General features: G+C 40.0%; 1 protein-coding gene across 4 annotated transcripts in view; it reads right to left on the bottom strand.

Annotated features, from left to right (window-relative positions):
* ARHGAP26 (Rho GTPase activating protein 26) overlaps positions 1-13782 on the bottom strand; it is a 202397-nt gene that overhangs the window by 93703 nt on the left and 94912 nt on the right. For all 4 annotated transcript variants that reach the window (XM_072146118.1, XM_072146119.1, XM_072146117.1 and 1 more), the window contains exons 14-15: positions 11892-11966; positions 780-867 (exon numbers count right to left, since the gene is read on the bottom strand). In XM_072146118.1, coding sequence (XP_072002219.1) covers positions 780-867; positions 11892-11966 — 163 coding nt within the window. The remainder of the gene's footprint in view (positions 1-779; positions 868-11891; positions 11967-13782) is intronic.

The raw sequence follows: 13782 nt of genomic DNA, 5'->3' as shown, positions 1-13782 counted from the left end.
GAAGCTACAATGATAGTCAGAATTTCTTTTCTTTCTCTTAATTGTATTGGTGTCCTCAGGATGCCAATACAATTAAAAGCCGTTGCAAAACAGGTAGCAACATGTCACTTCTTAAATTGCCATGTTGGCACTTAGCATTTAAATAAGTGGGTTTGGTTGTAGTTTGGGCACTTGGTCTCTAAAAGGTTCGCCAAAACTGCCCTAGGACCAACCCTAAGATAGAAGAGTCACTAGTATGCTCCAGTGGCAGCAGACATAAAAAACATGGTACACAAAATGAAATGGACGAAAATCCCAAATGAAGATAGAAAATAAAATACAAGCTGCTGCATAGAAATCTGGAAAGCATGTGTTTTTAATTGGTTTTATATCGTCTGTCCATTTGATTTTCCTATGTTTGTATTTATAAATAAAGGATTTATTATTTCTTAGCTACTTGACACATGTTTCTGTTTTTGGTTCTTATATGCTATTTTTTCATGTGTGTAGTACCACTTGATATGGTTACCTTATTGGGATTTGATTCCGTTCTGGACAAATAATTGTTCAGGTGGACCAGGGCAGACACCTAAAAAAGACATATTCCACCACTGCCCACAACTGGTAATAGACAATTATCTCATTAAATTTATACATTTCTAGGTCCTATGAAAGCTTATATATTACCAATTTAGAGCAGTCAGAAAACAGATTGACAGACTACTGTGCGATCATATTGCTCAGACATAAAACAAGGTGACAAATTATATCAACAAACAGCAGTATGTTATCAGAAGTACCTCAAATACGTCTTCAAAGCACTAGTGATCGTCTTAATTTCCCAATCAGAAGAGATTTCAGTGTCGGCCTCTATAGCAATCTTTGGATCTAAAAAGTAGAATTGAGCAAAACTATTATATAAAATACATATATACACACAGCGTATATCATATACATATTGTGATATATGGTTTGATATATTTATGACCATGAAGAAGAAAAAAAAATAAAAAAAATCACATTATGAATGTTGTGGAGTTGTTTTTTTTTCTGCAAGATATTTTTCATATAGGTTTATTACAACACTAATTTGTGCATTGACAGATCTGAAAGCAGCCTTTATTAATTACTCTAGTTAATTGTTTTCTAAAGGCTTTGCAGCAGGTTATAATAGCAACCACCCGAATCTATTTAGCACAGAGCTTTGAAATTATTCAAGAGGAAATAATAAAAGGCCTGAGAACCATAGCAACACAAATCACAACATAAACTGGCACCATAATATTCAAGGCCACATCTTGCTGCATTTTTTCCGTCAGCAGAATAGATGCTCTAACCACATTCAGAAAACCCTGTGTTTATCTTGACTAATGCTGATCCTCCAACTAAGATCTTGTTATGTAACATTACCAAGCACATCTCGGGCTGGAGAGGTTTTTAAACAGAGAGCATACAAGAGCTATAAGAGCAGCTGTCAGCGAGAGCGATAATGTAGAGACAGGACCATTCTCACAGAGGAGGCAGTGTTGGATGACTGGAAGCCTAGTTGAAACAAATCAAAACATTCAATAAAAATAACAACGCCCATTTTAAGACTAAAATACATCTAAATAAAAAAAGTCTCAACTTGAAGGTAACCTGGGAAAGAGAAATGACCTCATAAACCACTACCAGTATATTGTCAAGAAGCTTTAGACCTTCCAGATCATGATTTCTTTTATGACCCAGTGTGGTGAGATGTAAAATGTAAAAGTCAGAGGCAGAGAGTTTAGCAAAATCTATGCACCTAAAAATGGCCCTGCAACCAAGGACATCACCCACATCGGGGGAAACGTATGGGGCTTTATGCACACAAACATATGCCCGCCATGCTGTAGCCCGGCACACGTCAGCGTCCCTCTCCATAGAAAATACTAGCCGAATGGCCATAGATACGGCCAAAGATAGAGCAGGCTCTATCTTTTTGCAGCTACGGCTCGGAAAGGTGAGCGTTTGTTGACGAGCCCATGCGCCATAACAGTCTATAGGCCATACACGGTCATGTGCATGGGGACTTAATGGGGGACATTTACTATGGTGTTTCCACCAGTTTTGTGGTGCTTTCACCGCATCTTCTGCTCTCCTACCTATTTATTAGCTGTCGGGGACAGAAAAAATGACTTTCCGCCTGCTCCGACTCTTCTCTGAAAAGGAGCGTGGCTTTGGCGGAGTGGAAACTCAGACACAATTATGGGGATTTATCATCAAGTTTATGAGGTAAAACTGTTCCAGTTGCCCATGGAAACCAATCAGAGCTCAGCTTGAATTTTATAAATAGCTGTGGGGAGATGAAAACTGAGCTCTGATTGGCTGCCATGGGCAACTAAAACAGTTCTGGTCTAAGAGACTTATGATAAATATTCCCCAATTAATATGTGTCACAGCCATTTTTGGACGCTGTAAACTGGCGTAAAGTAGACCAAAAGAAATTTGGTCTAGCAGGGACACAAAACAGTGCTATTGCACTCACATCAGGATGTCTGCCGCCTGTTCTCCGACTGTTGGACACATTTCTGGTGTTCTGGACAGATTTTGGTCCCAGGGACAGAAAATGGTCTCGGCGCCAGAAATTTATCTGCACAGCTACACATTATTAAATGTGTGTCTTCTTACCTAGAGCAGGTTGGTAACAAAGCCAATGCAGCCACCGACGCTTTATGTAAATGTCCCCCATTGTGTTGGGTTTTGACCAGTGGAGAGTGAACTAGACAGTTCTCTGCTGCGCCAAAATAAATCCCTGTGTTTGATGCTGGATGATAGTATAAGATGAAGTATAAGACTGGGGAGTTCTACTCTGTTGGTATAGTTTGCTGCGCCACAATTTTGAGTTTTCTGGTGCACAAGCTAATGGAAAAGGGCCTAATGGGGTCCACATGACTTTTTAGCTTACATCATACTGTAGCAGCGTTTACACAGGTCTGCAGTACAATGGTTTAGATACATGAGAATTAGGCTACATTCACACTGCCGTATGAAGGACGTATATACGGCCGATGTATATACGGCCGATATACGTCCTCCATAGACGGCAATGGGCTCACGGCGCCCAACGGGAGCGGTACGGTACAGCACACGTACGCCACCGTACCACTCCGTACCCGGAAAAAGATAGGACCTGTCCTATCTTTTCCTGTAATACGGCGCCGTGCGCCATTACTTCCTATGGAGAGGGGCGGGGGTGAGCTGCGCTCACCTCCTTCTCCGCTCCCAGTACACTGCCGTTGCCCGCTACGGTACGGTACGGGCGGGCAACGGCAGTGTGAATATAGCCTTAAGCCAAGAGATACAGATTTAGATGCGTGAGCAAAAATCTTTAATACTCTCCCTTGTACTTCTTTATATACAAGTAAAGCTTCGTTTTTGGATATGACATTATATGCCAGGAAAGCATATATGATGAACCCATCCATAGAAGAAACTGACGGATGGGAACCTCCTTTTCGCCTTCATCCACCCAGTATAGGTCACATCCAGCAGGAAGCACAATGGCCCACATTTATCATAACTAGTGTAGTCTGTACTATATGCAGTTTGTCTTTGGAGTATGTAGAGTGTGGCATATTAATCATAACTAGCACACAGTCTTCATTAATCTGGTGCCCCCTGCACTGCTGGTGAAGTGTGCACTATTTTTTTTTGTGCACTTGGAGTCCATCATAGCCAATGCGGGAAGGATGCAACTGTATCACATCCATCTCCAGCCTCAGCTGAGCACACACTCTGGGATGTTTCCAGTGATGTAACGGTCCATATAAGGACAGATCATACATAATGGTTTCAGCTTCTGATCCAGTTTTATTATGCAATTTAAATTATGTATCAATGTAATTTATATAAAATGTAATAAAGTATTAGAAGATGATGATTGAGAACCTAAAAGGAAGAAAAAAACTCTTATTATAACTTTGACATTCAATATCTAATCTAATTTCTCATCCGCTCTCAGACTTTTCTCTTTCTATAAAATACAGAAGGTGAATTATCACTGTTAAGGAGAGGTTGAAAGTTCATTTCCTTTCCTAGAAAATGAAAGCTGTATCCCTTTCAAGGAATATCGAATGTGCACATGCAAGTTGTGTTGAGCCACAGCAGATTATACATTTTGCAGGGGCTGCGGGGAAGTAAAACAAGAGGCTCTCAGTAGGTGGCACATCCGCTAATATCGTATTATTTGCCGTGTTAATCCTCAGTCACATCAAGACATGGGAGAGTGACTGCATTAGTATTTTATTAATAAGTGGAGCTAGTCTCAAAATAATCACTTGTAATAGTGGAGCAAGGAGGAAGAACAAAACATTACAAAAGGCTACTGTCCACAACTCTCCTGCAGGGGGTTTGTTTTTCAGGGTGTATAGATTTATGAATTCAGTATGAATATACAGTGGAACCTTGGATTACCAGCATAATTACTTCCGGGAACGTGCTTGTAATCCAAAGCGCTCTTATATCAAAGCAAGTTTTCCCATAGGAAATCATTGAAAGGCAGATGATGCATTTCACATAAAACAAATACTGTGAATTACAATCTAAAAATTCTTACTCGTAATTTAAAGTGCTGGTTTATTACAGCAAGATTTATCATATCAAATGCTTACTTTAGGGAACTTTACTTTTTTTTTTTTTGTTTCTTAGACTTGGACAATCATCTGAACGCTTGTATAAGCCACATGACTGCAAAAACAGACACACACTTTTCATACCCGAACCCCGGCCGCTGGCCCTATGCCCTGGTTCCATGCAGTGATGCAGGAAGCATGTGATCAGGTACATGCTTCTGACATTATTGAAGGTCCTGCAAAATTACTCACATGGATATCGGCATGGAAATGGAGAGAGCCGGTTTTAGACAAAGTGGGGCCATGGGCAAAACAAAGTGGGGCCTAAAAATAAAACTATTTAGTGAACAGTGACAAGAGGCTCGCTTTAGCTGTGCACAGTAACAACAATTTGCCATACCATACTACCGTTTGTAAACTACAATCTGTAATATGGGACTGAATTTTATAGGAGATAGGTAGATTGATGATAGAACATAAATATGAAAGATGATATAGATTTACAGATAGATAGATTTGAAGGCGTTTGCCAATGAAAGAGTTCTGAAATGTTAACCCCGCAATGATGTTTGCACAATAAAGCTCATTTTGAACCACCTTACTTTGCAATTTTACTCAGTTTTATTGCTGTTTTAGCTCCTATAACTCAGTGATGGTCAGTGTGGGCGGGGACTGTCTATGCAGAAACTTTATGATTTTTCTGTGCTGTGAGATGCTGTGTGCCAACAATGTGCTTCGATTTTCAGGGTCCAGGTTTATCTACATTATTATTTGGCTTTAAACATTCTACTAGCATCTGACACAGAGAAAAAGAGAGAAGAGAGGTCATAGATGAGAGATGATGAGATCCTTGAGATGCATAAAACACACAATGACACACTTTAGTTCTTCTACAGCTGAGCTACAACACACACAGATTGCCTGCGCACACACACAAATGTTTGTTTCATTGTAAATATATTCTTGATCAACCTGCGAGATACACACTGGGAAAAATCTAAGTGACATCTGAATATTATATTACCCAAGTGGTATCAAAGCAAATATCCCTTATCCATAGGACAAAGCACAAGCTTATGTCCAGTTGTTTTATTGACTGTATGTGTATTGTGAAGCCAGCCAGTCTCTTCACCTTTTTAACAAGGTAGAGATCTGTTACCACGGTGACCAAAGCGGCAGAAGCAAATCAGTGTGTTGACAGACTAACATACAAAGCCTAATAGAGAACGAGAAACATAATGTCCTCCTAAGATGTTATACTGACTTGTGTTGTCAGCTTGTAGCAGACAGTTATGGCACGGGGGTCATCAAAACATTACAATATAGTCAGGGCTGCTGAGAGATATCCACATCACAGGTCTCCGGATGTAGCAGTCAGCAATATCCCCCTTATCTTTTGTTATTGGGCAACTTATATGACAACCGTTCGGTGTACTTTTCACTACAAGTAAAATAGCATGTACCGTATAGGCAGTATTTTCTGCGTAACAAGTTGCACTTCATAGTGATGGTATTGAATATTCCATGCCGTGTACTGGGAAGCAGAAAAAAATTCAAAATGCAGTGAAAAAATGCATTTGGTGCGTTTTCTTGTGGGCTTAGAATTTACAGCTTTCACTGTGTGCCCCAAATGACATGCCTACTTTATTCTTTGGGTCGGTGCGAATAGGTTTTATAATGTTTTCATACATTTACAAAGATTAAAAACTTGTGTACAAATTTTTTATTTTGCCATCTTCTGGCGCTAATAACTTTTTCACACTTTGGTGTACATAGCTGTGGCTGGTGTCATTTTTTAAAGACTTCTAATGAAGTTTACAATGCTACAATTTTTAGGACTGTACGGCCCTTTGATCACTTTTTATTGATTTTTTTTATATTTTTCAAAATAGCAAAAAAGTGCCACTTCTGACTTGGTGTGCTATTTTCTGTTATGGGGTTAAATGCAGTGAAAAAAACTATTATATTTTGATAGATCGGGCATTTTTGGATGTAGCGATACATAATGTGTTTATTTATATCAGTTCTAGGGAAAGGGGGGAGATTTTAATTTTTAGGTTTTACCATTTTTCAGACTCACTAAAGTACTTTAATCCTCGGTTGTCTGATTGATCCAATCATATACTGTATGGCAGTATATGGGGATTTTATTCCTCATTCATTAGAATGTGCTTATAGCACATTCCTCTGGATTCTTATGTACCTAGGCAGCAAGGAGGCCCGTGCCGTTTCCATCACATACGTGAGCGGATACACCCTATCATTTTCTGGAGCATGATTGGATCTTATGATCAGCCTGGATACACAGTCTAATAGGCATGTTCCCTTTAGGGCAATGATGGCGAAACTTTTAGAGACAGAGTGCCCAAACTGCAACATATAAGTGGGTTTTGGTTGTAAAGTGCCAACATGACAATTAAGCAGTAACTTATTGATCCCTGCTGTATCACAGGTTTCAATCGTATTGGCTTCCTGAGGACTAATACAATAGAAAGAAGATGGAGAAATTTGGATTGTAACCTCCCTCCAGGGTCCCCTGAAGAGGAAGAATCAGGGGACCCAGAGCAGAGCAGGAGCAGGATAATCCATCTCTATCCACACAATCCCGCTTCTCCTGTAATCCTGGCAGCCAAAGATGTAGCTTAAAAATAGCTATGAGCTTTGCACGTTCTGGTCTGATTTGGACCACAGGAGGAAGCCTTGAGTCCTGTCTGGTAAATAATGTGCTGCCCACAGAAAGGGCACCGAGTGCCACCTCTGGCACCCGTGCCATAGGTTTGCCACCACTGCTATAGGGTTTCTTTGTCTTAAGGGCTCATTCACACAAACGTAATAGGGTCAGATGAGAACATCCCATTTTCAGCCACATATTGGTTCCCATTGATGTGTATGGCGCCCGATCACTGTGCTGGCCACTCGCTTCCCTATGGAGATGGGGAAGGTCACCCCTACTCCTCTCAAGTGTGCAGCTACGTGCGGGCAAACATACCTTGTGTCAATGTACCCTCAACCCAATATTGGTCTCTCCAGGTGTTATATGTACATATAGGCCCAAGCGACACATTTGAATTCTTTGTCAGTCTGTAGTTTTTAATTTAACGTGCAGTGGATATTCTAGTTTAAAAGTATCAAACAGGAAATTAGAAGTACAAAACATCCAGAAAATTCTAGAATATTTAATAAAGGTATCTGTATGCTAGAATTTTTATAGTGAACCAGGTATCTATTACATTCAGTAAATACACTGGGATGGAGGTTTTATATAGTTTATTTAGGTCTTATTTATACAGTATATTTCCAGTCATACAGTGGAGCACAGTAGAAAACTAAGAAGGATTTAAAGGGAACCAGTCATCAGAAATTGGCCTAATAAAGCCCTACCTGTATGTTTGTCATGCAGTTGAACAGCTTATAGAACATGTTTCTTTTATGACCCAGTAAAGTGGCTTCACCCCGAAAACAAACTTTGAAGTTACACGAATAAAGTCAGTGCGGCAGAGCATTTAACATTGAAGTTAAGCTCTCCTCGCCCCTGAACACCTCCTCCCATGTGATTGACATTATGCGCCGGACTTCAGCAGACCTGATCAAATGATGTTTATGCAAGCAGGACATTCAATTACACTTAAGGGGGCATTTTAAGGCGATCACCGCCACCATCTTGCCGCGGATCGCCGCTCCCCGATGACGTCACGGGGAGCGGTGATCCGTTGCCATGACAGCTTCGGGTCTCACAAAGGCCCGAAGCAGTCTCGTTTTAACCCATTCATTACAATGTGCTACCAGCACATTGTAATGAATGAGGAGTAAAATCCCCATATACTGCCATATTGCAGTATGGCAGTATATGGTAGGATCGATCAGACAACCTAGGGTTAAAGTACCCTAGGGAGTCTGGAAAATAGTAAAAGTAAAAAAAAAGTTTAAAAAAAAAATTATAATAAAAAAACCCTAAAAATTCAAATCACCCCCCTTTCCCTAGAACTGATATTAATATTAATAAACAGTAAAAATCATAAACACATTAGGTATCGCCGCGTCCGAAAATGTCCGATCAAAATATAATTACGGTTTTTCACTGCGTTTAACCTCGTAACGGAAAATAGCGTCCAAAGTCAAAAATGACATCTTTTTGCCATTTTGGAAAATATAAAAAAATTAATAAAAAGTGATCAAAAGGTCGCACAGTCCTAAAAATGATAGCAATGAAAACGCCATCAAAATTCGCAAAAAATGACACCACCCACAGCTCCGTACACCAAAGTATGAAAAAGTTATTGCCGCCAGAAATGGCAAAATAAAAAAAAAAAAATTTTTGTACAGGAGGTTTTAATTTTTTTAAATTTATGAAAACATTATAAAACCTATACAAATTTGGTATCCACGTGATCGTACCGACCCAAAGAATAAATTAGACATGTCATTTGTGGCACACAGTGAAAGCTGTAAAATCCAAGCCCACAAGAAAGTGTCGCAAATGTGTTTTTTCACCAATTTCACTGCAATTGGAATTTTTTTCCCCGCTTCCCAGTACGTGCCATGGAATATTAGATACCGTCACTACGAAGTGCAATTTGTTACGCAGAAAATAAGCCATAACAGAGCTCTTTATGTGGAAAAATAAAAAAGTTATAGATTTTTGAAGGTTGGGAGTGAAAAATGGAAGTGAAAAAACTAAAAAAGGCCAAGTCGTTAAGGGGTTAAACACAATAAACATGTACTTACCTCGTCCGTTGCTGCCGATCTCCCGGCCGGGGCCGGTCTTCTCGGTGTGCCGGTTTCATTACAAGGGCGCACAGGACGGCAGGAAGCTCCCATCCGACACCATCTCCCAGCGCTTACAACGCTGAGAGATGGGGACGGATGGGAGGAGCCGGGCACATCGCGGACCGGAAGCTCCCTGTGCCCGGCTTTAAACAAACAGGGGCACAGATCGAAGGGACCGCAGCGCGGGACATCAGCGGCGCTGGACGAGGTAAGTACATGTTTATTATGTTCAACTAGCCCTCCCCAGCCCAGCCATAAGTAATTTTTAAAACCCGGATATGCCCTTTAAACTCTCCTACTCCTTGACTTCATAAAACCAATTGACATCCCACTTCAAAGTTGAATTTCTAGATGATGCCACCACACTAGGCCATGAAAGAAACAATCTAGAAGCTTCTCAGCTGCTTGATAACATGCTGGTGGGGTTCATTAGATCAATTCTTGATGACAGGTTCTCTTTAAAAGGAACTGAATATATTTGATGTTGTAACAGACTAAACTAAAGCTGACTTTTGCTAAAGGTGTACGCTCCTGTTATAGGGTCCAGTACATACAGTCACACAGCAGATTACAGTAATAGACCGCATAAAGCTCCCTTTAGCTTCCTCAATGGAAATTGAGGAAGGTGGGAGAATATCCGAAATGCGTTTGGCAGCGAGTGTACGTCTCCATTGGGCCCACTATTATTCATTTTATTCCCCATGCACAGCACCTGTGTTTCATAGAGAAGGAAATCTCTTTGAAAAGAGGAAACACAGCGTGATCTCCAAAACAAATTGGGAGAGCTGTTGAGTTGGAATTACTCTCATCAGAAACCGCATGTTGTAAGAAACGGAGCTCTGTAACCATTCAACTGGCCTCCACGCATGCGCAGTCAAGCAGAAACAACGCCGAAGGAGATACACGTTTACACAAAGTGCTTATCAGGGGCCGTGAGTAACGTTACCACATTTCATCTTCATTTTCATTGTTGCAACTAAAAGAAACATGTTGCTGGCATAAGATTTGAGAATGTATTACTGATCTCGTTATAAGCATCGTGGTGTTTGATGCACTAACTACATACAACGACGTATTGCGCCATATCTCAACAACAGAGTACTGTGTGAATATCATTTGTTCCTACCACAGCGTTAAACTCTATTGGGGAACTATACTTTTCTCATATTGTATATAGCTCCAATAGGATGTGCTGAACGCTGGTGCTTTGGATACTTTTTTAATACCTGGGCTATACAAAATAACCATGATGAGGATGCATATAAATAAAACATAAGGGGGTACATATAAAATAACCATGAAGGGGCTGTGTATAAAATAACCATGAAGGGGCTGTTTGGGATGATAAACTTTGGAATATTTTAGGGAACAGGAATCTGTTTTAGTTTCTGTATTTTGACTGCTGCCATGTGAGTTTACTGCAAAGGGGCCCACTGAGACCTGGAGCCGACCCTGTCCGCCGGTCATTTAATTAGTGAGCCTGTGACCAATGAATTTCCCACTAGGCTCATATTCAAATCAATAGGTTTTCCCAGTTTTTTTGTGGTAAAATTAGGTGCCTTGGCATAGATTCGGGTCAGCTTATACTTAAGTGTATAAAGAACATATTGATTTTCTGCTGCAGATTCTCATTAGGTCACATCCTGACCCCAAAAAATCCCAAATGTGGAAGGGGGACAGGGGGAGAATCAAGAAATTCTAGCACCTACTTCTTGATGTAACTGCATGTAATCCCCCCTATACATTGTCTAGCGGCAATAGTGTATGCCCAGTGTATTACAGCCAACACCTTGTGGCCAGGTTCACAGAAAACTTAAGTTCTAAAAAGTTAACCACTCATATGTGTTTTTAAGTTTTTGTATTTTTTTTAATCAGATTGATTTTTAAACATTTTTGTTTTCATAGACAATACAAAACAAGTAAACTTACTCTCCCCTTCTCCCCTGCCGTCCTTTTTAAAATGCTGTCTCTCAACTAGTTCACCAACCCACAATACATGAGGGACTAACAGGTTTTCATATGTGACTGTGCCCTTTGCTTTTTTTGTGCTAGTCACACCACATCTACATTGGTGCCATATAATTAAATGAAGGATGAAATAATACATTGACAAAATAAAATGCTATATGCAAATACAAGCTCCTGTACATACAATGGAATGGAAATATGCATAGGCTTGAACATAGGACGGGACAAGTCTTATCTTTACATTCATAATTTCTGATTAATCAGATGAATATGATCAGCCGCACACCACTGTTATCAATGATTAGGTTGTTTTCTAGCTGACAAACATTTGTGTCCACTTCCTTTCAGTAAATTATATTAATGATTTTTAAAAGGTATCCACAGATGTTCATCTGGCCGGCTGCCACGGCCTAGAGCTGCTGAGTGCAGGGAAAAGAAAGAAGATCTGCAAACCACATACGTTATGGAAACAGGGATTAAATAAAAATACAATTGGGACAGATTTGAAGTAACTAGAGGAGATTAGTATTTTCATCAAAAAACCTAAATCGTTAAAACAAATGTTTATTTCACTGCACTTACCCATTAAAAGATTCAACAGTTTTTGAACTCTTGAGTTAACGCCAACAATTCGGTAAAGCCCTTGTTCATTAATCCCTACAAAAAATACAGTATGATTAAAATTCAATGAAAAATATAGGCAGTATGTAAGAAATACTATTCTTTCATGTATGTAATGCCAGAAGAAGTATCGTTCCATGAATTACAGAATATTAGAAATGAGAAAGCAATCCTGACACTTGATAAATAATATCAGCGAATTCCACTGATCGGCTATGCAAAGGTGCCACACAAGAAACATCTCACAAGGGGTAAACTTTACAGCAACGCACTCCAAGTAAAGGAGCCCAGTTTTAGAATATTGTATAGCACATCATTTTGCGCTCCATATTGGTCAGTATTGTTAACAAGCATATTACCAGTCTGGGCAGCCTATGAAAGATTTGAAGCCAATCCCCTAAATTCTGTTCCGCAGCCTTAGTCACCCAGACTACAAATTGCTGCGATAACATGTGGAGGTGTCTGTGGCAACATGAACATCCAAATGACTAACCAGTTGACTTCTGACGTTAGCAGTAAATCTAGAGGTGAATGCCTTTAAAGTAATGAATGCTAATCTTGCCAACAATGGCAACCCTCTATCTCTAAAATCAGAAAGGATTCTGGAAAGGTCAAGATGTTTTTAACAGACTTAATTGGTTTCTTACATCCTAATTATGGCTTTTGACTGCAGCAGAATAGAAAACCCCTGACTGCCATTATTTATTCCAGATCTTTGTCAGCCTGTCAAATCAGCCAACTTCTTACTTCTCCAGCTCTGAAATTTGATAATGAAGATGGGACGTGGATTATGTCACCATTTGGACAAACATTTCTATCAAATGATAACATTACTAGAAAGAAAAAGGACTTTATACCCACAAACGCTACGATGTAATTTTTTTTTTCTGCTGTTAGTTCTCTTCACTGAAATGTTTCACAGCCCCTCCTCTCTGCTGTGAGTAAAAGCTGCAGCAGGTTTGTGGTTGAACACTACAGCAGTCACTCTGAGCAGAGAAGGAAGGGGCTGTGGAGCAGATCAATGCATAGAGCAGGAGGCTCTTCAGGCTGAAAGACTTCCCAGAGCACTTACAGCAGACCTGACTTAAAAGGAAATCTAGCATCAAAATCAACCAAAATAAACCATAAAAACCCTTAAACGTTTATAATTATGCTAATGAGGCTGGAGGGCTCTGGTGGGTGTTTACAAAGCCCCTCACATGCTGTTACAAAGAGCAGAGCTGGTTTCCCCTCCCCCTGCAAATCAGAGGGTATGTGACCTTTATCCTTCTAGTAAAGTACTTCTGCAAGAGCCCAGGAGAATAGTTGGGCTAACCGTGATAGGTGGTAGTGAAGCTGTAGTATCTACCAACAAGCCCAGAGGCCCAGCTGGATGGGAGGTTGAAGCATTTGATTGTATTGGTGTGTACTCTCGTCTGTTCACTTCAGTCTTTTAGATGATGCTTATTTACTGCAGTGCACATGCGATTCACTAGGTCTGCAGATGGTTATAATCTATTCTCCTTTATCATACGTCCCCAAGTGCTGAGCCTCCCCTCTGAATAATCCATGTTTCATCACCCTAATCCTGTTATTGAGTTTTCAGTAATGTCAAGCAAATTTAATGCTTTCAATCCAGAATGTCCAATAGCTTGAATGAAATAAACCATTTTATTTCACCGATTGCTGTTCCCTAATGTTAGAATGCAGAAGCCGTATAACAACCTAGGAAAGTTACAATTAGAATTATTTTGTTCTGATCCAACAGTAGAAATGTGGATAAATGTATAAGCATCACCAGGAATTCACACACTATTCCAGAGCCACAGCAGTATTTTCCTATTGATGACTAATCAGAATTTGTTTCCTAAAC

This window comes from Engystomops pustulosus, chromosome 4, assembly GCF_040894005.1.
Source record: "Engystomops pustulosus chromosome 4, aEngPut4.maternal, whole genome shotgun sequence".
Taxonomy (NCBI): Eukaryota; Metazoa; Chordata; class Amphibia; order Anura; family Leptodactylidae; genus Engystomops; species Engystomops pustulosus.
This window is presented reverse-complemented; position numbering and strand designations above follow the sequence as displayed.